This window comes from Simochromis diagramma, unplaced genomic scaffold (assembly GCF_900408965.1).
Source record: "Simochromis diagramma unplaced genomic scaffold, fSimDia1.1 OVJJ01000304.1, whole genome shotgun sequence".
Taxonomy (NCBI): domain Eukaryota; kingdom Metazoa; phylum Chordata; class Actinopteri; order Cichliformes; family Cichlidae; genus Simochromis; species Simochromis diagramma.
The window spans coordinates 3,128,202-3,152,498 of NW_024387030.1; the positions used below are offsets into that span (position 1 = coordinate 3,128,202).

The following is a 24,297-nucleotide window of genomic DNA, read 5'->3' on the forward strand; positions in this document are numbered from 1 at the left end:
TTTTGTTTATGTTGCCATAGTGACGGGTGACGCCCTCTCGCTGCGACGGTGTGTCCTTCCGGGGTCAGAGGGCACCCTGTGTGTTGTTGTTGTTGTTGCTGTGCGGTTGCCGCGCTGAGCAGTTAGCTAGCGGCAGTGTTCTTCTGCAGATGTCAATAAACGGCTGTGCTCCCTGGCTAGCTCACGGGAAGCAAGACCAAACGACACCTCCGTCTCCTCGTTGTCTGAGCTCGCCACATTGGTGTCAGAAGTGGGATGATGGTGGCACCCCATGTTCTGACCCGAGTGACTTTTCCCCCGCCGGTTGTGACCGGCCGGTGCGCCAAAAGAAGGCAGCTGGACATTTGCAGGACTTTGTGTGGGGTAATGGGGTCGTCGGGGACGACTGACCCCTTAGGTGGGGGCTATGTAGCGGGTCAGGGCTGTTCAGGGTTCTGTTTGTACAGTTATGTTTTGTTTATGTTGCCATAGTGACGGGTGACGCCTTCTCGCTGCGACGGTGTGTCCTTCCGGGGTCAGAGGGCGCTCTGTGTGTTGTTGTTGCTGTGCGGTTGCCACACTGAGCAGTTAGCTAGCAGCAGTGTTCTTCTGCAGATGTCAATAAACGGCTGTGCTAGCTCACGGGAAGCAAGACCAAACGATACCTCCGTCTCCTCATTGTCTGAGCTCGCCACAATATTAAACATATCAGGTCCCCATAAGGAGAATCATGTGCTAACGGCTGTCTAAATGACTCGGGTAAAGTTTGTAGCATGCATGCTTGTTGTTTTTGTCTGCTTCCACTTGTCTTTGCACTAGGATGATGTCGACGTAAATGTGCAGTCATATTCGTTGTGTTCCCACTAGTGCTGTCAGCGTTAATCTCGTTGAAATGACGTTAACGCCACAACACGGCAAATCTCCGTTAACGAGCTATCCTGCGTGGGGCTAGACGGCCAACACGTTAACGAGCTAACTGCGCTAACACACTAGCTCCCACCCATGTAATTGAGCATTGCGTGGCACATCCAACATACTGTTTTACTTTAGTCCATGACGCGCTTACCTTCAGGGTCATACGTCACATGAAAACCAAAATAATTCCAAACGCCAGATCTGAATGAGGGTGGGAGAGGTTCAATTTGCCATGTTGCAAGGAGAGCTTAACTTCTGTCTCGCTAGCTTGCCCTGCGCTCTTCCTTCTGACGATGCTGTCTGTGTTGAGCGCTCAGTGGATCTGCGCTCGACAGTGCAGCCTAGGCGGAGTAGTCGAACGCAGATTCACTGAGCGCTCCACACAGACAGCATCGTCAGAAGGAAAGTTGATAAAATAAATTACAAATGTTGTATTGTTCGATACATATGCGTACCGAACCGAAAGCACTGTATCGAACGGTTCAATATCGATACGAATATCGTTGCACCCCTAGTATTTACGAAAACGGAGATTTTCCGTTTTCGTTTTAAAAAAGAATCCCGTCCACACGTAAATGTAGAAATGAAGAAAAACGCTGCTAGGAACATGCCAAAGCAGCAGGTGGCAATATATTCCTAACCGTGTAGAAATGTTGGCCAATCAGAAGTCTAGAAGCCTCGGTGGGAAATAGTAAACAAGGATGGGGCATAGAAGCAGAACCGAATCGTATGTGTGGAGGGACAGTAACTGTGTGTGTGTATATGTAAGCATTTAAACACTGCAGAGAGTACAATTAACAGTAACAGTATTGTAGAAATTCATTTCACCGAAACAATAACGTGGCGCACAGTGTGACGTCAAAAAAGGCGCACACCTTTGACGCTGCGTTTTCTCCGGAGTTTTCAAAAATATCCACCCTGGCCGGAGTTTTGAAAAATCTCCGTTTTCAGTGACCGAAAACACCGTTTACGTGTTGACGACAGGCGCAAACACATAGAAAAATCTGCGTTTTCAAAAATACCCGGGTACGTGTGGACGTAGCCTAATTCAGTCTGTACAGGGTCATGGTCATGCTGGCAGACAACAAGTAAACACAGACAAAGCAGCTATAATAAAAGCAATAAAAGCAGCTATAATAATGACACTGTTTATTCATAAGGGTGGAGCCAGGCTGCTGACATCTCCTGATCTGCTAAAAGAACATAAGGTTAATGTTTGCTTGACAACCAGTTTTTGTTGGCACAGTCGCCCACAGAAACTATGATCGTCTTCCACTTACAAGAAATCTGCTCAGAGAGCCTCCAAAAAGTTGTAGAAAAGGCTTAAAACGGACAGCGGCTGATATTTTTAATCTCTATTTAAAACTTTTTTTCTTTTTGTTTTGTTGCTTCTCCGTTTGAAGGTGTGTGAAAATGGTGTAAGATGAACATCATGTAGTTGGGGGAAATTAATAAAACAGCACACTGACACTGAGCAATAGTGGAGCAGTGGTTAGAACTGTTGCATCATATTAACAAGGTCATGGGTTCAAATCCACCATCTCAGAGGTTTTACTCAGAAGTGAGAATGAGTTTCTTAACTGTTGTTATGTCCACTGACCTTTTAGCCTCTTCTTAGAAGAGAGCTGCTCTCCCTCCCTCCCTCTCTGTTCTAGGTTACCACACCTGTTTGCCACAGCAGAGCAGCATCAAGATCATTTGTGGAAAAGTATATATAGCTCTAGCAACAAGTGCTTCGCCCTCTCTTTTAACCATTAAGTGCTGGGAAGTGTTGCATTAGTCCTGTCTAGCTTCAGTTGTTATTGAAGATTAAGGTGGCAAATTTGTGGGACGTAGTTTGTTTCTCCTGTTTTGTGGCCAGCCAGTGTGCCCCCTATACTTCAGAGACAAGGGAGGGGTCGTAACACGTGTCTTTCTCACTTGATGGGAGAAAATGTTGCAAGTGGCACCAAGTGTAATTACATAGTTAATGAAATCACTGAAATGATACTCATCATTCAAACACTTAGATAAACTATTAACGTGAGAACAGATTATTATTCATACATATCTGCTACACTGTAGAGTTACTGCATGAGCTGTGACAGATTTCCCGTATCTGTCGTTTGGGTAGCGGAGCCGAAACACAATTTAAAGATCCGAAAGTGCTCACACTTTGAATATGAGCCGATGCTGAGCACTGATGATTCTCACTGAACCGAACTAAAAGGTGAGCTCAGCATGAAAACGTGCTGAGCGTGGCAGAAACACAAACGTCTCCTGTTACTGTGCGGTTGAAGCAAAACTTAAATCATCACTCTGCAACTTCGTCAAAACGACTCAGTCTGAGTTTTTTGAATCAATTTCTTAAGTGGTCAGTTCAATTAAAATCAACAAAGTCTTAAAACAAATGTTCCCACCTCTAAATAAGCACATTTTCTATGCAATAACTCTTGCATATCTAATTTAACTCACAGAAGTATACGGGGGTGGCTTGAAATGTTCCACTTTTTCATTCAAACTTTGAGTATTTTTGAGCCTTAGATTCTTGTTTTATCTTGGTTTATTCTGTGGATACTTTCATATCAAGAAAACAAATTCAAAGTCAAATTAAAACAAAGGGGAATATAAGTACCATCTGCGTAAATGCTTACACTCCCTGTGCCATATATAACAAACAATATTAAATATCTCAAATCTAAACTTTTACATATTATATAGCTACTATACCCAAACAAATATAGGTAGAAGTTTACCACTTCTAGAGATCTAGTCCTTTATAAGTTAATAAGTACATGATTTATCCATATGAAAAAGGTCAGGACAGAAAAAAAAGATTTCAATCGCTTTAAAAATCAGGGAGAAAAAAGTCTTACACTCACTCCAATCGTCAAAATAATGGACTATAACATAAACATTAAACAGCAATGATGTCTAATGGCTGTGAGATAGAGTAACAGAAACAAGCTTTGGTGCTCTGGATGTTCGATCCAGTTTCTGATATGCACTGAAGGAAGATTCAAAAAGTGCATTTCAAGGGTCACATCACCATATGAGATGGGCTGCTGGTTAAAACAGGTTCTATCATATGAAAGGCCTCATTTTTACCTACAGTTTGTTACCCGGCTATCCTCCAGTTGTGATTCCATCCTAAAATAGGCATCGTTTAACACTTGCAAATAAAGCTGTGAAATGGAGAAACATCATCATTCATCCTGTGTTTAGACATATTCATTAAGAAAATCAATTAATGTCATTTATTCAATGATCCATTTGTTCTCTTTTCTTTGCCCTCACCCTCCAATCAGTTGTTATAGATGGCTGGCCCTTCACAAGTCTGCCTCTGCTGGAGATCTCTTTCTGTTAAATGGGAGTTCTTCCATCCCACTGTCACCAACTGCTGTTCAAAGTGGATTGATTGACTGATCTGATCCTCTTACCTGAAAGCAACTCTTATGAATTATTGCTACAAAAACAAAATTGAATTGGAAGGTTTTTAAAAGCTACGATCAGAAAAACAGCACTTTGTCTGCAAGTCTGAAAAAAATAGTCTGAAATACTGTCTATTTACCATCTGAATGTGCAACTAAAAGAGCCTCAATCGTACTGCATGTACGTGAGCAATTATTTCATGGTTTTATTATTAGAGCCAGGAATACCAGGCAGTTGTGGAGAGGCAGCACGTGTTGAACATCACAGTGCAAGTGTGTGCAAAGAGTGTATTCAAGGCTTTTCTCTTCATCATAAGAGTAACTGCAATGTGCAAGATGCCTTCGGGATACTTGGCATTTGGTCTGAGACAAGTCTCAGTTGGTCTCTGTGATCGGACTCAAAGAGTCAGTGTTGTCTGGCACTCGGCTCAAAAGGGAGCAGCTTGTTTGGTGGCTGTGTGTGCCGTCATGCTCATGGGGCGATAACCACAGGTGAAGGAGGATCAGAGGGTCTCGTGTCCTTGGTTTCATGGTGCTTACGCTTCACACATTTTATCACAATGTCAGCCATGAAGATTTTATATGGTTAGGGGATTTTTGGAGTCAGATTAGATCAGGGTGAGAGGTTTGTTTGCACTTTAGATAGAACATGCCTCCATCAAGTGTGCTGGCTCTATCTGGAAACTTGAATCTGAGCCACACTAAATACCCTAAGGTTTATGGTCCAAAGTTTATAAAGTTTATGTTATAATTAGAAGTAATATAAAGCAAAAGGGTTGCACATTGGCACTTGACACCTAGAATCTCAACTTGTAAAGTTCAGAGTTCACCTGTCATAAAAGAGTCTGACCTTTGAATCTACATTCCTGCAGCTTTTTATAAGCTCATAAAGAACAAAGACGCACGAAACAGGATCAAATATTCAGCGGGTATTTTAGATATTCTGATCACATCATGGAAAAAATAAATCATGTGTATCAATTTGAAGTTAATATCTCTATATAATGTCATAAAATTACTTTCTACATGAAACAGTGGAACAAATCAAGACTATAAGAGAATTTAAAAACACAAACACCTTTCTCTAGGTGTAGAGGGCGTGGTGGAAAATCAAACCTGTATCGGTCCTCCATGGATAGCCACAAAGTAGCAATGATGAGATAAAGTTTAACTGCTAACACTCAAATAATTATATCTATATTACAGTAAAACTTTAACTTTATCCTTGTTTAGCACATCAAATGACCTGCATGTTTTCCATTCTTCATGGGTGTGCTCTGTGCTGTTCGTTTAGGGAGTACGATAATGCAAGAATGACCTAAACCACGCTTCAAAGCCTCCTCTGTCTATCCCATCAGCAAAGCACCTTCTGGCACAGCTTCCTTATTAGCTTGTGTAATAGATTACAGTAAGACAGCAGCTGCAAGACTTCTGGGAAAACATTAGAAATCACACTGAAGCCTTTCACCTTTTACAAAGTTTACCCGCTTTGTAAAATGCAGATTCAAGCGAGATAGAGTGATTTAAGATATAATGACAGCATATCATAGACTGAAGCTGAAATGTTATTATTCATTTCAAAAGCGCTTCCTTCCTTGCACTGCTGCGACAGTTATTTGAAGCTGTTTCAAAAGACCAGAAAACAAAGAAAAGATCAGGTTAAATACTCAAATGAAGAGACTCAAGAACACCTAAAAGCTGCACAGCTTTTTTACTTTATATAATTATATGGTTGTGATATGGTTATGCAAGGACCTGCACCCTGCAGAGTTTCCTTAAAAGGTTTTTGTTTAACATTGCAGATTTCATGTGAAACGATTGTGAAATGTCAAAGACTGCTTAGCAAGCACTTTCTGTCAGAAAACTGAAACCTTTGGTAACCTCGTTACAAAATGGGTTTGGAGTTAAGCAGAATAGTGTGTGTGTGTGTGGTGGTGGGGGGGGGTAAATAGAAAAAAAACATATCACTGGTTGTTTAAGTGGGGGCTTGGTATTGTACTTTTACCTTGTTTGATATATCAGGTGCTTGACAGTTTGGTGCCTCCCTTGTCCTTTCTTACTTTTTATAATGTTTCTTATGGGCCTGGAGTCTTTTACTGTGCAGAATGCATGAAAACCTTTATTATTAAGTTTATTATTGTCTTGCTGAAACACATCTGTAGCATATGCTCCCCACAAACCTGTACACATCAGTTAGCATTAATGGTGCCTTCGCAGATGTACAAGTTATCTATGAAAAGTGTACTAATGACCAACCGCCACACCTTCACCAATGCTGATAACAAGCTAGCTGGTCCCTTTTCTGCAGCATCCATGGGACGTGTTTCCAGAGAAGGTGGCTGATAGCATTTCATGTTCTTTTTAGTCTTTGTTTTCCCTTTGCACGCTAAAGTTTGAATCTAAATTTTGGACTATGCTCACTGACAATGGTTTTTAGACGTCTTCCTGTTAAGATGTAAATTGGGCCATCATATGGCAGACTAGGATGCCAAATACAAAAAAGACCAAAAGTAATTACACCAAAAATACTGAGTTGAAAAAAAGCATGGGAAATAGGCACAACAAAACTAACATGAAGGAAACTGGAGGTCAAGCAGATGAGGAAGGAAGATGTGACTAATCATGTCTAAATGCCTGAATGCACTGAGCTGCTGCCATGCAATTACATACTGTATTTAGAATAATGAGCATATGAGCAAGTAAACCTAGAACAAAGAGTGTACATTATTTAATAAAACTATAGCTCTGTCAGTTTCAGATTTTTACATATTCTCTTTTTATTGTTTTCAATCAAATGTGGAATTTTAATGACAAAGTGATAAAAAAAATCTTTGTTTGTTTGTTTTTTACCTCTATTTACTTTTTACACATTGTTCCAACCCAAAATGTGGTAGAGAACAACTTAACATGCCATTAAAAAAAATTAGTTAATTTGTTTTATTTTAATAACACAACAAAAGTCTGAATGGCACCTATGACGTTACACATGTTTGTCTAGAACCTGCAAAACAAAAGCCAAAAGCTCAAAGCGGTGACTAATAGCGTGTATAAATAAATAAATGCCATCTTCCATTGTGTATCAGCAGCACATTCATCCTGAGACAGAATGATGCCAGCACGCTCTCCTGTCAACAAAGGAAGACGGGGAACCAGATGGAGAGTTGTTTCTGCTGCCTGGAAAACAGCAACGACACTTCAGGAGGGAGCGAATACTCCATGGACTTCTCTGACACCCAATTGTTTCCTGAGTTTCTGTGTCCGGCCTTCCGGACCGGAAACTTTTGGGCACCCCTCGGGGGCTTGCTTTGCATGTGTGTACTCATGTGTTCATGCACTCCACCGGGCGTTAGTGTGCGAGCGTGCTGTGGATGTGAGAGAGTGCAAATGAAGACGCAAAAAGTACACTGGCACGTTGCCCAGTGCTTTTTAAAGAAAGGGATGGGAAAGAAAGAAATGGAGCAGCTTTCAACACTGCCGGTAACAGCTGCTTATGTTGACCACAAGTTTCCAGGAAGGGAAGTGGCAGCTTTGACCTTTGACCTGACAAGATCCTCACTGAAATTATGCTCTATGTCTTCAGTAAAGTTAAAAAAGCAGAAAAGGAAACACGCTGAAAGAACCTAATGTGCTGCATAAATCCTTTAGTAAAGTTAAGGATTATAGCTGATCACTGGTGTATTGCACTGTATTACCCTGAGACTTTAGTGTGTCTATCACTTAGATTTATAAACTTACAAGGGCTGGAAAAAATACAGACAAGGGCCTACAACCTGCAAAAAAAAATAATAAATCAGCTGATTCTTAGTCACACAGCTTTAGTAGACAAAGATTCAAACCAATGACTGTATAAAGGGACAATGAACCCCAGTCTTTTATTGTTTAGTTTCTTAACACAATAGCTTTTCTGTCATATCTAACTTGTCAGGCTATTAAGGACTACAGGTGGAAATGTATTTATGATTATAATCTGGTTCAAAGCATCTTCTGTTTCTCATGACAGGAGGAGTTTGGTGTATGTGTGCTCTGTCCCAATCAAATAAACCCAGTAAACTAAAATAAATTACGAAAACCAAGCCAATTATGTGATATTACATTAAAATACCAGTTTATATTTCCGAGATTTAATTCAATTTCAGTGGCTTATGGTGGGATAAGGTGAACCGCTAACTCAATTTACCCCTTAGCTCACTCACAGCCCTTGGCTGCTGTTTTGGAAAAAGATGTAGCAGCTGTTACATCTGTTACATCAAACTTTTACTCTGACAAGCCAAAAGAAAAAGTTTCTGAGTAAACTTATTAAAGTTTTAGTTACTCATAATGTTGTAGATTTTAAAATAGAAATATTCAGATTTACAATGCTGTGTTAGTGTTGATAAATTAGCTGGTCTCATCATTTAAGCGGGCTAATTCATGACTTGTAATTGATTTGGGACCAGTTATTAAGGATAGGAGCTGAAATATGTTTGAGTCTTAGGTGAATTCATTTATTTTATGCAGCACCGCCACCTGCTGCTCAAACTAATATACTACCAGATAGAGAGAGAGATCTTTGTCTAATATTAAACATTTATTTGATTATCTGAATAATGTAAGTGGGACAAGTATGCACAAAAAATAATAATAAAAAAGAATTTATGACTATTATAACCTGTATCAGGAGCATGTCTTCATTGCTCAGTGCTGTAAAACAAGACCCAACTATACAAAATTCGGAGATACTGGACATCAATCTAAAAGTGAGCTCGTGTGTCTGTGGATCAATGGAGAGAATGGGAATGGGACTTTTTCACGAATATAAATTACGACTGAAAGAATCAAGAGGAGGCAGTAAGATAACATAAGGGGATGTAAAGTGCCAAGTGCCAACACCACAGAAGAAGAAGAAGGTCCCTTGCTGAGGAGCTTGTATTTCCTAGCAACGCCCCTTGTTGCTAGGAAAAGGTGGAGGCGCGCTCGTTGTGGCGGACTGTCAGCAGTAACAACAACAACAACAACAACAAAAACGACAGCATGGAACCTCCAGAGGTAATTTGCACGATTGCAGCTTGTCTTCTGGTGTGATTATAATGAAACTCGTAGTTCGGGAGCCTTTAAAGTAATTCTCAAGGCGGGAAATGTGAATATAATCACAGTGTTGGCGATATTAGTAGCTAGCTGGCTAGCTAGCTAAATGCTAACCGCTTTGCTAACTAGCATTTAACGTTACCCAAGTCTCTCCAGTATAATGTTCCTTGTTCCATGTCCAGTTGCAACAAACGTAAAGAATATGCACATTAGTCAATGGTTAGTCTCCTGAGTTACACCAGGTTAAATGTAACCTGTTGCTTCTAGTTTGTCAGTCCATTTAGTCTGTTAGTTATAAATAAATCACTTTGATGACTAAATGCTGCTAATGTGCCGACTCGAAAAACCGCAGATTTGTTAATAAAATTAACTGAGATAGAGATGTTAGATTACAATAATGCTTTGTTTATATAGTTAAAAAAAACTTGCTATGAGGATCATTACAGTCTGTAGCTATCCACCATCATTTCTAAAAGGAAGAACTCCAAAAATTTTACGAATGTAGAAACGAGGAGAAGAGCGTGTTCTTTATCCAAAATAGAAGAGTGTCGATAATTGTATTATGTACTGAGATGATCAGCAACAATACTCAGGTAAACTGCGGTGTTTAAATGATGCTCATTTGGTAAGAAAGGACCCACCTGAAACCAAACCAAACAACGTTTTTCTCGTCTTATTTTGTCCCGTTTGGGTGAGCCCGTTGCAGACTTTGGTTTCAGTTTCTTGCTTTCCTGTGATACCAAAGGCACGTGGTCTGGTCTTGCTGGTCCTACCGTAGCTTATTTGTTAAAGGTTTCATGTATTGTACATCTTCTGCATACTTTGATTGTAACAAACACTTGTTTGAGTTGCTGTTGCCTTCCTATCAGCTCAAATCAGTCTGGGAATTTTCCTCTGACTTCTGACTGGCAACAGTGTAATACCGGTGTAATCAAACTGGAATCAGAGCTGTATGGGATGAATGTATGAACTTTCTGCTTTCTACTTTGCTCATCAAGTAACAGACGTTTTTTCACAACAGACATTGGCTTGTCCCAAGCAGTGTTAATGATTGCTCAGTTTGATTTGATGCCCTCAAACCACCATGTAGTAATGCGGGACCTCCTGTTAATGAAATGCTGCCAGAATTAAAGTGTGATTCTGTTCACAGAGGAGGGCAGCATCTCCTCAGTTGCCAGCAGATGAAGATGTGAGCCGTTCTGCTGGACAAACACACATAAGCCAACTAGGAACACAAAGACATTCTGAACTTCAGCAGCCAAGAACACCCGCTCTACAGTTAGGTATGGATATTAACACAGTAATGATTGTAGATTGGAATTCTATCAGTATATTAAACCCCTATTTCCTCTGCATGATACATTTGGTAGATTTGGTATAGACAAAGTAGAGTTTGCAGATTGCATACTACTGGAGTGTCAGCAGAGCTTTAATCTCTTCATCTTTTGCAAGTGTCTCAGCCCACTTAACTCTGACTTAACTCTGACTTTGTCATCAAACAGATTTTGTTTGATGTATGATTTATTCATGACAACAGGAGGCTGCCAACACTGATGGGTTTTACCATAGTTTTATGTTAGATTGCTGCTTTTTTTTATTTGTGTGTGTTCATTCTGCACTTTCTGTTAGATTTTCAGGACAGTAACATGTCTCCAGCCCTTTCCCTGTTACCTGGAGTTGATCACAACCTCACTGAGTTTTCTTTATTACAACAAAGTGAGACAGAATTTGCCCCTCTAAGGTAAGAAAAAAAAGTCATCTTAATCGCTTGCTCTGTGTGCATAGTTTTCTACATATTGTGTGAATTTATAACATGTAGATGGATAATTATTATTTACGTTTTAAGGGCATACCCTGATGTTTCCATGGCTTCAGAGCGGTTTCAGTTTTTATCCCAGGATCACACCACTCGTACCTCTGAGCGTGGCTCATTATCCCAGCACCCATTGGCCCAGGCAAGCATCCTTTCTGAAGAAGGAGAAAGCAGCTGCTGCTCCCTCTCTCAGCACAGTCTATCACCAGGGGAGCAAAGTAAACGAGAGGAAAGGGTTCATCCCCCAGTGATTGTCATTGATATGAGTAGCAGAGAGAAGGACCTAGAGACCTTGATTAAACCTGGAGCAAAGCTAGAAGGAGAACCTGTTGAAGATGAGACTTTCTTTCTGAGTAAGAATATACCTGCTCAGCATCTTCTGAAGCTCCTGCAGAAAGATGTTGGGATGCTTAGCAGCAATAGCAGTGCTACTTCCTCTGCCTCTGAAACTTCTGTGAAGAGAACAGAGCCTTCTACAGAAGAATCTAAAAGTACTGAAGTTTGTGAACTGATCACTCAGCAAACTACTGATGTAAGAGAACACCCTCCAGGTGAAGTCTCTTTTCCCCATCAGCAGACACAACAGCAGGACAAAGTTTCAGATCCTGACCAACCACAAACAGTGTTATCTGAAGTGTCTAACATCACTGTGGGTTCCCGCAGTACTCAGCCTGATGAGAGTAGTGAAATGTTACATAGAGAGCTGCTCTCTGAAGTAGAGAAACGCAGCAGGATTGAAGCTGAATCCAAAAACAAACAGCAAAAACGTCCTACGCCACCTGGTCCATCTCTCACACCTAATCTCAAACAGATGTCTGAGGGGAAGCCAAGTGCGAGTAGAACAAATGTGGTTGGTATGCAATGGACAGGGCCATTTTCAACAGGTGTTGAACGGGTTTGCAGAGAGCAACACCTCTGGTCCTCAGGAAACCATACAGGGTTGGATGGCTCCTACCTGGGTTTTCTTCCACAGTCTCAGTCCACTCCAGGGATTTTTAATGCCCCAACCAAATCCAGTGTTAAGGATAAATTGGGGCACCTTTCCTCCATTGAATCTAGTAAAGAGAACTCTTATCAGTCAGTCACAAAAATTTCTCAACAACCAGCTTTTCCTGTAGTTTGCACCCATAACACACACACAGCCACTCAGTGCCAAGAGGACGCTGCCTCTGCAAAAGTCCAGTCCCTCCCAAGTCTAAACTATATGCAGAAAGTAGATGCGTGGAGGGCAAATCAGAGTTCAGGCAAGGTGTCTTTGTTTGATAGACTGTCACTGCAGGGATTTTCTAGCATCCCCTCTAAACAGAAAGGTTATGACACAGTATCTGGCAGCCTGAATGAACTGGTTAGTCAGAATATTAGGAGTTTACAGCAGCCTCTTGTTTCAGGTGCTGCCACACAGACCTCCTCAACAGCACCTTCTGGCCATTCTTCTCCAAGAAGAACGGAGGCAGTGGGCAGTGCTCTTGCTGATGAGGAGAACACGGGGTCTGCAGTACCACCCTCTGCCTCACCCCTAGGCAGGTCACAGTCTCACTCTTCTCTTAGCACAGTTGTGATGTCAGTTCAAAAAGATCAGCAGATCGACAGCCCTTCAGAAAGAGACAAGAGTCAAAGCCAGGATGATGATGCTCATCATCATGATCAAACCAATGCAATTCAAACCTCACATCTCACAAGCCTCGGTCACTTCAGTGATGTGTCACTTGATCGAGACTTGACACTTTCGAGTTCCCAAGATAGTTACAGCGGAGTAAAGTTAGGAACTTCCATTGGGACGTCATCTGTTGTCAGCCTAGAAATTGATAACTACGTACCCTCGTGGACTTCAAAACTGTCAACACCACCTCTCCCCAAGCCTCGAGAGCTCAACATTGATGAACGAATTCCGGTAAATTAAAAAAAATTAAAAAAAACCTGGGAAAAATACTCTATGTTTAGACTTACACTTTATTATCTGGTCTTCTCTCTGTTTTTTTGGGTTTTTTTTCCAGTTGTATCTTCGTAACTTGGGTATAGACCAGTCTCCATCTACAATCCTGACTCCGTTTGTGCCCAGGGGACCAATCAGAGAGCCTGAATTCTCTCCCACTGAGTTCTGCACAATTAAAGGATCTACTGGAACCCCAACTAAAAGCACTCAACCCTCCGAGGGTATCTAACCTCAACAATTACTATTACAGGTTTACTTTTATGAAAAGCTGTTGAGATTTTAAAAATTCCTCAGGCCATGAAAATGTGGTCATATATCCTGTTCACACACCTATTTAAGTACCCAAATTTGAGGGGTTTTACGTTTTGAAATATGGTATTGTGTTTTCAGGTGGCAGTCTCCACAAAGAGGAGTTTTCCCAGTCCAGCATTCTGTCAGTAGACTCCAGCATATCCATACCGTTCAGCCTGGACAGTCTCTGTCCAGCGGCAACTATCCCAGAGCAGGCCAGGTGGACTTCTCCTACATCACATACAGAAGCTAGACAGAGTAAACACAAACTGGCACCTTACACCTCACCCAATGAAAACACTCGTTCTTCCATACTGCAGCCTTGCCAACAGCAGAAGGACAGCAGTTTAAGCAGCAGTGGGGGAATCAGCCAGGTAGAAGACAAATTTAACCCTGACATGCCACCAGCTGTCAAGGAGAGGCACAGAGAAAGAAGCTTGGAGTTGCTTTTACAAACGAGTCGTAGTGCAGATCAAAATGCAGAAGATTCTTTCGTTAGCTCCAAGGCCTTGTTGGAAATCCGTAAACTGGTCTCTCATGCAGAGACCATGATGTCCACTGGGTCTTCTGCGGCTTCCTCAACCTCCCCCATTAGCCCCCGTCTTCTCCCCGATCAGGACATATCCCCATTACTGAAGAAGAAAACCAGCAGACTTGAGGATTTCTCCTCGTCCTCTACAACTGGAGACCAAAGAACATGTTCCTCACTGCTTTGGACCAGATCCTCCTCTGACTCCATGCTGACCTCAGAGAAGATGAGGAAAAGCTCTTTTGGTCAGAAAGGTGTAAATCGATCGTTGCAATCTGATTATTTATCCACACAAGCTGTTTTTACTGCACCAACCAAAGTGGCATACAAAACACCACAAGATAGCAATGTTAATGGTGCAGGGATGTCACTTGTCCTCTCCAAATCAGCCTTCCGGACAGAGCCTGAGGGCTGCAGTGCTGCACCTCCTGACAAAGCCCCCACACAGCCGGTGGCCATCAAACCTCCACCAGCTGTGAGTACACAAGAGCTCACTTCTACGCCTACAGATTCAGTTGATGTCCCAGAGGAGGAGGAGGAAAACACTCCCTCTGAAGGTGCTTCACAGAGCAGGTCCTCCTCACCCATCCTCAAGGATGCTGATCAAGGAGTGATGAGTGATGGGAGCTGTGAAAGCTCACTGACAGCCAGAGTGGCCAAGTTGCTGCAGAGTGAATCTCCATCCACCATGGTCTCCAGTACACCGAGCATTTCAGACCAAGAGGAGAGCAAAGCTAGAGGTAAAACAATTAACATGCACTCATGAATGAGTTTCTTACATCTAAGGTTTTAACATTTTAGATAAGTTCAAAAATTCACCTGCCGCACTGACCACTAGCTGCACAACTTGACCCTTCAAATTTGTTTAGATTTGATCTAGTTTAAATTGTGATCCTATTTAAATTGTAGCTTAAGACATCAAAGGCGTCTTTGTCAGATGAAAAAGCGTGTCTTAATGTTGCAGAATGGATTAAGCTGAAGCTATCAGGACAGCAGTGTGAGCCTCTGCAGCTGGACGAAGAAGATAGAAGGCGGATAGAAGAGATCAAGCGAGAACTGCTGTTAAAAAATCCCATAAAGGTAATTATTATAAGAACGACTCTTAATTACTGCACTTTACAAAGTAGGCAACCGCTGTGTGTAATTTGTAGCAATGTACTTAAATATAGTGAATTATAAAATGTAAATACGTACATTTGTATGCATTTTAAACTAAATTTGTGTAAACGTTTATTTATCATCTGCTACACGTGTCTGGACAGCTCTCATACTCAAGGTAACTGGTGTGTTGCAGGACTGCTGTGGGCAAATGTTAATTTGTTGTAGACAAATTATAATAATAATAAAACTGTCACCAGTTATGGTTCACATGCAGGTTTGCAGTGCAAAAATATTTGGTGTGTGGTGAAAGAAGAACACGTATAACACCAACAATGTCCTTTCCTGGTCTCCCTATTTGACACAGACTTGTTTTTTGCCTCTTTCAGAGCCAGTTCAGCACAGATACAGAGAGCAGTGTAGCATCCAGTGTTAAAATCTCGAGGGAGCTTGATCCATCTCAATCTGCGGAGACGTTTGCTGTTCTTAGGGATGCTATAAATGAGCCAACCCAGCTGCTGCACAGCCTGAGTAGGACCACCCGCGACTCCAGGACACTGCTACAAACTGCTCTTCAGTCAGACCTAGAAGCTCGAGTTTGTGAAATTGCTGCCAGAGAAGGAGTGATGCTTCCTACTAAAAAACCTCAGGTCTTCACATCCATCACTATCGCCACCCACAGAAGCTCCACCTCCCCCTCAAATTCCACTTCCCCACCTCCCATCAGCCCAGCCCCAGAGCCCCTCCGCCTGACCGAGCTCTCATCAGGAGCCGTCAGAACCACAACAGACAGGCAGCTTTCTTTAGAACTGACTGAAGAGCATGGGGTTGATTCACTACAAACAACAACCAGGGAACAATCATCAGTGCATGGATCTAGTAACAGTTTGCACAGCACGAATCAAAATGTAACTCAGTCTGCACCAGCCACTCAGAAGAGGCAAGACACTGAGGGAGGCCAGTTTGAAGAGCCGCTTCCTCCCTCACAGGGTTTAGATAAAGTAGATGTGACTGTCAGATACAACAGCACACAGTCATTCAGGCCAGATAGTAAGTTATCTGCTTCTGGTATGGGTGTTGGTCATGTTTTAGATCAGGCCACAGGCTCATCTGTAGTTGAAACCTCCGCCCATACAGGTCACATCTCACATGTCGATCTCACTCTGCCCCCCAAAGCTACAGATCCCAGCTTCACCTCTATAGTCTACTCCAGTCAGGCTGATGTAATCTCAGGGCTACCACCTAAAGAATTTGTCCCCCTGAGACATTCATTATCAGCCGCCAGCAGTCCGGATGAAGGTGTCGGTTTGTCCAGTCCACCTGAGTGGTGCGACACCAGAGAGCCATCACGACAGCGACTGCCTGAAAGATCCAACAGCTCTACTGTTTTTAAAACTGTTGTGCCTCAGGAGAGGATGACCACCACATCCGCACAGACCTTTACGCCACGTGAAAGATCTGAAATTTCAACAAGACCCTTTAACACCGAAACCCCAGGTAGTTTTTTTTTCCCTTTTTTAATTGTCTGTAATTTCAGCAATACATCAGTCATAATACCAACTGATTCCAACTGCATCTCCCTCCTACTTCAGTGCCTGTCCTGCTGCCTTATAAACCTCATGGCAGTGAGGAGGTCTTCTATGTCCCTCACACAGAGGCTGATCTCTCCTCCACAGAGGTATCTGACACCACCATGGAGAGCACCCACACAGGTACATTTATCACAGATTTTTTTTTTCTTTTTCAGCCTTGTTCCCATATTGCTGTGCTGAAGTGTCACAAGATGAGGATTTTAACATCTGCAGTTCAGCTCGCAGCTTGTAGTCTGTTCACACTGTTAGATCTTAAACCACAGTTTCATACCTGGTGAGTTTAGGGTGGTTTTTTTCTTTTCTTTGAACAAAATATATTATTTATGTCTATAACGTGAATTTTTGGGGCCATTTTTGCATCTTTAATGCTTTCGTAAATCACACTGCAAGCTGTAAAACATGTTCAAAGGATTAGAAATAAGAATTCAGAGGCATGCTGGGAATTGAATTGTGAGCTCTCATTTCTCCTGTGCTTGAATGGGTAGCAGCTGGTTCTTTGTAACGTACACCAAGCAGCACATTAATTATTCATGTTCAGGGGCTGGGTGAAACAAAGGCAGGGCTGAGACCCTGACACGACAAGCGCAGGCTGTCCCTGAACATCTTCATTTCTTTTCAAAATATTTACCCAAAATATTTCGCTTACTGTTTTTTTTTTGTTGTTGTTGTTGTTTTGCTTTTACAAGAAGAATAGTCGTGTTTTGCTCTGAATGCCACTCCTCATGAGATAACAGAGAGTATTGAATTCTAACTAGGCTCAGACGACGCCGTGCCTCCTCACTTTAGCAGTGACGTCCTCGGGAACAAGGACCCAGGGTTGGACCGCGGAGTGACCATCAGACACACAGAGGGCATCTACAGCAAGAGGCTGAAAACTGCCAACTTGACCATGCAAGAAAATAGGAAGAGAGGTAACCTGAACACGACGCATGCATATTCACACTGGATACCTCCTTTATTTCTTTGGTTTGATTCTGAAACATTATGTTACTAGTATGTGGAAAAAAGGTAATCATGTGAGTTCATTAATTTTATGAAGTTGCTGTAAATGTTAAGTTGGACAGTTTTGTGTCTGAAAACTAGCTGGTTCTTGGTGTCCTGTTACTGTGTGTAATTTTACTATGTGTGTGTCTCCTGACAGACGCCTATACAACATCGAATAAAAGCTTGCAGACTGTGAGCCAAAGACTAAAGCCTTCTTCTCAGGTTTCTGTCGCTTTTATCGAGGAATCTTTACTGAGGAATCAAGAAACCTTCAAGAGAGACCAGGGGACCAGCCCAATCCAGTTCACCCAACACCATCAAAGCGAGTCTCACCCTGAGAGGTTTCAGCCGTTTATTTCTGAAATGGACTATGGTAAAGGAAACACTCACTGGGACCAAACCTCTGAGCCTCAGACAGGAAGCGAGCAGCAGAGGGGTTCTGAGCACCCTCTGGACCAGTTGTGGCAAAAGTTCTGCGATCAGTGGACCACGGAGGAGTTGCATCCCAGCAGTGACAGAGAAGCATCACTTCTGGAGCGTTTAGAGCGCCTTTCTCGCCTTATTCAAAGTGCAAGGGGATTTAATGTGTGTGATGCACAGAAGGTGACTGGTTATCATCCAGAACAGGAGAGGAGGAGAGAGGATGTGTCAAAGAGGAGGAAAGAAATAAAGCAGACTTTGGGGGAGATTAAGGGGAGTGTAGGAGGTGAAGTCAGAGAAGATGGGAGTAAATTAAGAGGACAGAGAAAAACTGAATCTCCCATTCAACTGAGCTTTCGTGTTGATGAAACCTGCCGGTCTACAGAGGATGGCAGCCACACCTCCCTCACCTCCAGCTTCTCCCACAGCTCCTCCCCGAGCCACTACGCTTCTCCCAGAGACAGACATGTGTCGGAGACCCTGTCTACCACGTCTGGCTCCATGTCCACTGTGGACACAGCCCGACTGATCCGAGTCTTTGACCCCCACAAAGTACAGCACCTGAAAAGCGCCCCAAGCCTCAGTAAACTGTACAACACCATCAACAAGCAAAAAGAAGAGAGGAAGGACAGTGGAGGAAGAAACAGAAAGCCTCCTCACGCCTCTGCACTGTCAGTGACAACCAGCACTGATCAGTCGGTATGTATATCTGCGTGCTGCCAAGTAAGAGATTATTAAACCGATTTTAAGGAATGTTCACTAATCTGTAAAGCAAAAGTAAACACTAGAGATGGTTGTGTTTCAGTAGATCAGCAAGTTCTGAAATACTTTGACTAGCCCGTCTGGTACCAACAACCATGCAATGTTCAAAATCATGCAAATAACCTTCCTTCCCCAATCTAATATTAAGTTTGAATTTCAGCGAGTCATTTTGACCATCTCCACATGCCTAAAAGCACAAACTTGTTGCCATATAATTGACTAAATAGATATTTACAATAATGAGTAGTTGAACATTACCTAACAAAGTGGCAGGTGAGTGAAAAATGATAACTTTTTATAACATTTGATGTTACTGTATTCGTCTTCAGGTTGCTGCTGACTCTGTATCGTCGACCAGCACTTACAGCGTCCCTTCACACCACGGGCCTTCCCGGAGTCTGCCGGGTAGGAAGGCTGTTAAACTGGTGAACAAAAGAATCCAGGCAGGTCAGAGAAGACTCATGTCCCACTGATTCATCAGATTTAGTTCAAATTGTGATATACAAGAACATTCTGGTCCTTTTCGTAAAGGTTTATTGGCACCAGCTGCTGGTGCTGTAAAATCTTTGTGAAATCGTCTGTGCTAAGATTACATTTCTGTTAAAATTCCTTGGCATAAAATGTATTCATTTGTGTTTGTCACGCTTTTGGGCTTTCTCCTGAAAATAAGGCAGGAGTGTGTTTTAACACGAGTGAAGCACATGTGATGGAGTTAATATACATTCAGTCCAAATTCACACAGGTGACCTGGAGATTGTTCATAACGGGACTCGACGACACACCAGAGATGTTGGAACCACGTTCCCTTCCCCGGGAGGAGCTAGAGCTTTCAAGCAGATCTCGTTGTCTTCGTCCAGCGTAGTGAGAGAAAGAGGAGGGCGGAGGAGGAGCAAGAGAACCCCACCAAAGCCTTACCCTAAAGGTTTGTAAACTAGCAACGATTTGTAGCTAGGGATGGGTATCATTTAGGTTTTATCGATACCGGTGTCAAACCAGTACTTTTGAAACGGTGCCGGTGCTTAAAGAATGGAGAACACAAACTTTGTCCAAAAACCTCTCATGTTTAGCTGGTTTTTTGTAAAAAGAACAATGTTAGCCTTTTCTGCAGCTATAGGGCATATATGGCACTCTTGGCTGGAAGCAGTGCTTATCCAAAGGAAAAAACTCAAACTTTGTCCAAAAACCTCTCATGTTTAGCTGTTTTCTACTTTTTCTTTGGTCATTTTAGCCTTTTTGGCCAGGGTGAAGGGAGTATCTGCCATCAAACAAGAAGACAGCCGCATGTAACTACGACGGTGTTTGCTAGTTCACCTTACCTGCATTAATGTAATAACGTGGTTAGCCTACTCAACGTAAAATACACACGAACAACATTAAGCGACTCACCCAGAGAAGAACGGCTGCTGCTGCCATCATCATCCTCATCATCATTTCTGCTACACTGGCAGGGCTAGGGGCCAGGACTCTCCTCTTCAGGTTCTTGGGGGATTTTGCTAACTCCGGGTCCGATAACAGGTGCACACCCCACACCTGCACTCTGTGTGAGGTCTTGCAGCAAGTTATCAAATACGGTGCATTTTTCGGCTTTTAAAAATAACGCTATGCGTCGCCAAGTGTTTCATCAGATTCGAGATGTTACCTCCTTTGCACAGTATCACCTTAAAGCACTTGTTGCAGGCTGCTGAGTTTGCATCTTTTGCTGTAAAGTACAGCCAGACTTTGACCACTTCGCCTTGGACATTTTTAATCTGTAGCTCTGCTCTAAAAGAACGTACGTACCTGGGCCCGCCTACTACGCTTGCAAGGGTAAAATGATTGGCTAGAATTAAAAGTGCATGACATCTCAGGGGAAAAAATCTCAGGAAATGTGCGCTGCTTTTCGGTCTGGTTACTACCGTTTATGTTAGAACCGGTGCCAGTACCGGTTCCCATCCCTGTTTGTAGCTAACTGTAAATTTTCATTTTCTAAATTAAATCCCTGTTTTATTCTTGGTTAAATTTTTTCTGTGGGCTTTTTCAGCCGTTTCATGGTTCATCTCTGCTGACGGCCTGCTGTCAGAGGCAAGGAAGGAGAACCAGCCGGAGGAAGAGAGACCAAACATCGCCTGGTTTGAACCGTACAGCAGAATCAACCCATGGAGACAGCCGCTCAGACAGAGACAAGTGCATGAGGACACAAACAAACATCACTCTGAGCCTGAACTGGAGCCAGAGCCTGATCCTAAACACATGATGTCTTCTGGTCCAGCATACATGTCACTTCAGGTTAGCTTATATTCCTCTTTAGAGCATTATAGTCTTAGGAATTGTATGAAAAGATTTGAATTTCAGACGTGTAACTCACCTACTTAAAGGCTTCTATCATGGGTGCCAGCAAGGTAAACTTTACCATCATAATACCAATTAAAAAGGTAACACTGTCTGTTTCCTGTTACTTTGCAGGAGGCCTTGGAGATGCATCGTCCAGAGTTTATTTCCCGGTCCATGCAGAGGGTGAATCGTCTGTTTCTGCAGGTGGAGGAGAGGAAGCTACAAGCTGCTTTAATCCAAGAGAGGGGGGATCTATTTAACCACCAAGGAGGAGCTGGGAGGCTGCCAAGGCCTGCAGGTACCAAACAGCGGAGGGGATGGATGCTGCTCAAAGAACTTTTAGTTTACTGAGCTGATAATCTGTCCACTTGTCCTTCTTATATCCAGTAAATGTTATCTGAGGGACTATAAAGTCGCTCTCATTTAGCTTAGAGAGTTATTCAGTTATTTTTAATTATGGTTTGTTTCTCTCTCTGAAGGCGCTGCTCTGCTCCAGAGGGCCGTTCCCAGGAAGGAGATGATCCAGAGGTCCAAACAGTAAGCTGCTGTTATGATTCATTTTATGTGACGACATCAGAACCATAACTGTACCTCACACAGTATCAGTGTCAGTCTATCTTCTACTGAACACTGTCTCTCCGTCAGGATATACGAGAATCTGCCAGAGGTGCAGAGGAGGAGAGAGGAGGAACGAAGGAAAGCAGAGTATCACACTTACCGACTGAATGCACAACTTTTCAACAAGGTACAAACACCTTTTGTCATCCATGTGTCCGTGCTTCGAGCACTCCAATTACATGTTCCTATAAATAAGCCTCACGCGCTCAAATTAGAAGAAAGTTGTGTGTTAAAGCAGTTTGTATGATTGAAACCACAGACGTCTTTAAGACTGCTTGCTGTGTCAAACTGTAACGTTGTGTGAACCGAATCAATGACTGTGTTTTGTGTCTCTGTTAGAGAATCACAAACAGAGTCCTGGGCAGAAGATCAGCGTGGCAATAATCAGAACAAGAGACTGGATATTGAAATCAACGACGTGAAACTATTTTTTACACTTTTAATGTACATATTTTTAATTTAAAGATTATGTTGAAATTAGAATTACATTTAAATGGAAACATCTGATGTTTTTGTTTGTTTTTAAGGTCAAATTCGCAACTAGAAAATGTTTTTATGTTAAAATAAACAAAATTTGAACAAATTTACATGTTTTAGATGTAAATTATTGTTTTTGCTTAACCCACAGTAGATTCAAGACGGTGAAATGCTTGTTTTAATGTCTTTATTGATCAGTTATTGGTTGTGCATGAGCAGGAAGCCACACAAGGAAAAAGGTAAGACAAGCTGCAGTTTCAGTACATCAGCTGCTCACTGAGAGCACAGATAAATATTACAACCAATAAATAAGAGATGTCTGCATTTCCCTCTTTAACTACAGTTACTTAGATTCCCATTAATAAATAAAACTTCAAGTTATGACAGCACTGTGTAAACAAAACAGTCTATTAGACAAATTAATAATAAATTAAAAGCTTCTTGAAAATCAAACATGGCAGATGTGAAGAAAAACAAAGACTCTTTGGCAAAGATGTCGCTTTGCTTAAACAATGTTTGGTTGAAACAAATCTAAAATAAGGCAGGTGACTGATCTTTACCAAAAGGCTCTCTGCAGGTTTAAGGCTCGGACAAAGTTTACAAAATCTACAGCAACGGGAAGCTCGGCAGAACACAGGCAATGCAGTCGAATATCACCAGTGCGACCAGTGTGTCATTTATACCAAGCCAATAAAGTACACAGTTACAGGTTACACCAAAAGTGTAGTATATGTGAAATAATTTAAACCATGTAATGCTCTGGCTAAAGTGCAGCCAGATTGTGTGTAAATCTGCAAAAGAATTTCAGGAAATCCACTGAGCTTAATGTTTTTGTTTTGTTTTTCTGTTCTGTGCAGCCAGCAAAGGTTAATGAAACCACAGAGGTAAACACTAAAACCCTCAGTTTGTATTTAACTTCAGAAGGCTCAGTATTTAAATTAAATGTGCAAAAAAAACGTGTCAATGCCCGCTCACTTAAACTGGCAAATCCATCATTTCAGTGCTCCTTTCCTTTTACAGCGATGTTCTTAAAACGGAGAACGTCACAGTGACACCTGATGAAAGTTTACAGCACAGGCTCATGATTCTTCACATCTCGTTAGGCAATAACTGCAAACGGGAAATATGAAACAACATCCAATGTTCTGGCCAAATATAAACCACACTGAGCATGCTCCACACCAGGGTGCAGGAGGAGGCTGGCTCATTTTCTACTACATAGATTTGGTGAATCTGGGCAGCATGCAAGAGCATTGTCGCTTGTATCTCTGTTTTTCTGGCCATAAAACAAAATCTAGACGTAAATTACAAGGATGGCATCACAATCTCATCATCCAGGTTCCAATTTACAGCCAGCAAGGCCTCAGTCAAATGCAGAGTTGCCTGAAACGAGTCACATGTGCAAAGATGTGCAGTCTGATTTTGGCTGTGAAAAAACAAAACAGTCCTTCTCTTTAGCCTCTGACCTGGACTGAAAGTAATCACTAGTAGTTAATCTCCCCAGTTATTTTCTCAGTTCTTTTAAAAGGTCTTAAAATAGGAATAATTACAAGAAATTTTTCTCAAGCCATCAGTGTAGATTCCACTGATATTCAAATAACACATGAAAACCCTCGACATTTAAAAACGCTAAAAATCTGAGGAAGACTTCTCAGTCTTCAAAACTTAATGTGACAATGACTAACACAGTTGCCAATAAGCTGCTTGTCAGTCGACTAACAAATTCAGACTTCTATATTTCTACGTTTTAGCCTTCACCTGTGCACTTTGATGCCAGAGCTGCAGGTTGTAATCTCACAGCTAATAACCTAAAAAGCCTCCTGGTTTGACTTGTTTGGCCCTGGAGAAAAAGCTGATGGTGGTGGAGTGTTTTGGTGCGGCTGGCGGGAAGGCGGGGCATGTGATGTTTAGGTCCGCAGCAGACTGTGAACTCGCCGAAGCTCCGACTGTGACAGGACGAGGCGGTGGACCTGCTCCTGACCGCGGGGACACGGCACCATGACCCTTCCCACCAGCACCGTGTCACCCTTCTTCTCCTCCTTCACCTAAACACAGAAAAGCAGTCGGCTTTAGAACTTTAAATTCAGAAGTATTTGTACCCC

At 42.2% G+C, this 24,297-nt stretch overlaps 2 protein-coding genes across 11 annotated transcripts in view; one reads left to right on the top strand and one right to left on the bottom strand.

The window, feature by feature from the left end:
- Positions 1-8,998: 8,998 nt before the first annotated feature.
- Positions 8,999-23,195, top strand: alms1 (ALMS1 centrosome and basal body associated protein). The gene is made up of 18 exons (XM_040041335.1): positions 8,999-9,329; positions 10,519-10,651; positions 10,998-11,109; positions 11,215-13,072; positions 13,176-13,335; positions 13,505-14,674; positions 14,899-15,014; positions 15,422-16,529; positions 16,625-16,744; positions 17,380-17,535; positions 17,766-18,727; positions 19,120-19,237; positions 19,533-19,712; positions 20,811-21,055; positions 21,233-21,398; positions 21,580-21,637; positions 21,746-21,845; positions 22,058-23,195. Exons 1-18 carry the CDS (start codon positions 9,315-9,317, stop codon positions 22,100-22,102), a joined length of 6,822 nt encoding a protein of 2,273 aa, XP_039897269.1. The 5' UTR covers positions 8,999-9,314; the 3' UTR covers positions 22,103-23,195.
- The window catches only part of LOC120739551 (dynactin subunit 1-like), a 35,801-nt gene continuing 33,875 nt past the window's right edge, over positions 22,372-24,297 (bottom strand). For all 10 annotated transcript variants that reach the window (XM_040041343.1, XM_040041342.1, XM_040041337.1 and 7 more), the window contains one exon: positions 22,372-24,240. In XM_040041343.1, coding sequence (XP_039897277.1) covers positions 24,103-24,240 — 138 coding nt within the window. In that variant the 3' untranslated portion in view covers positions 22,372-24,102. The remainder of the gene's footprint in view (positions 24,241-24,297) is intronic.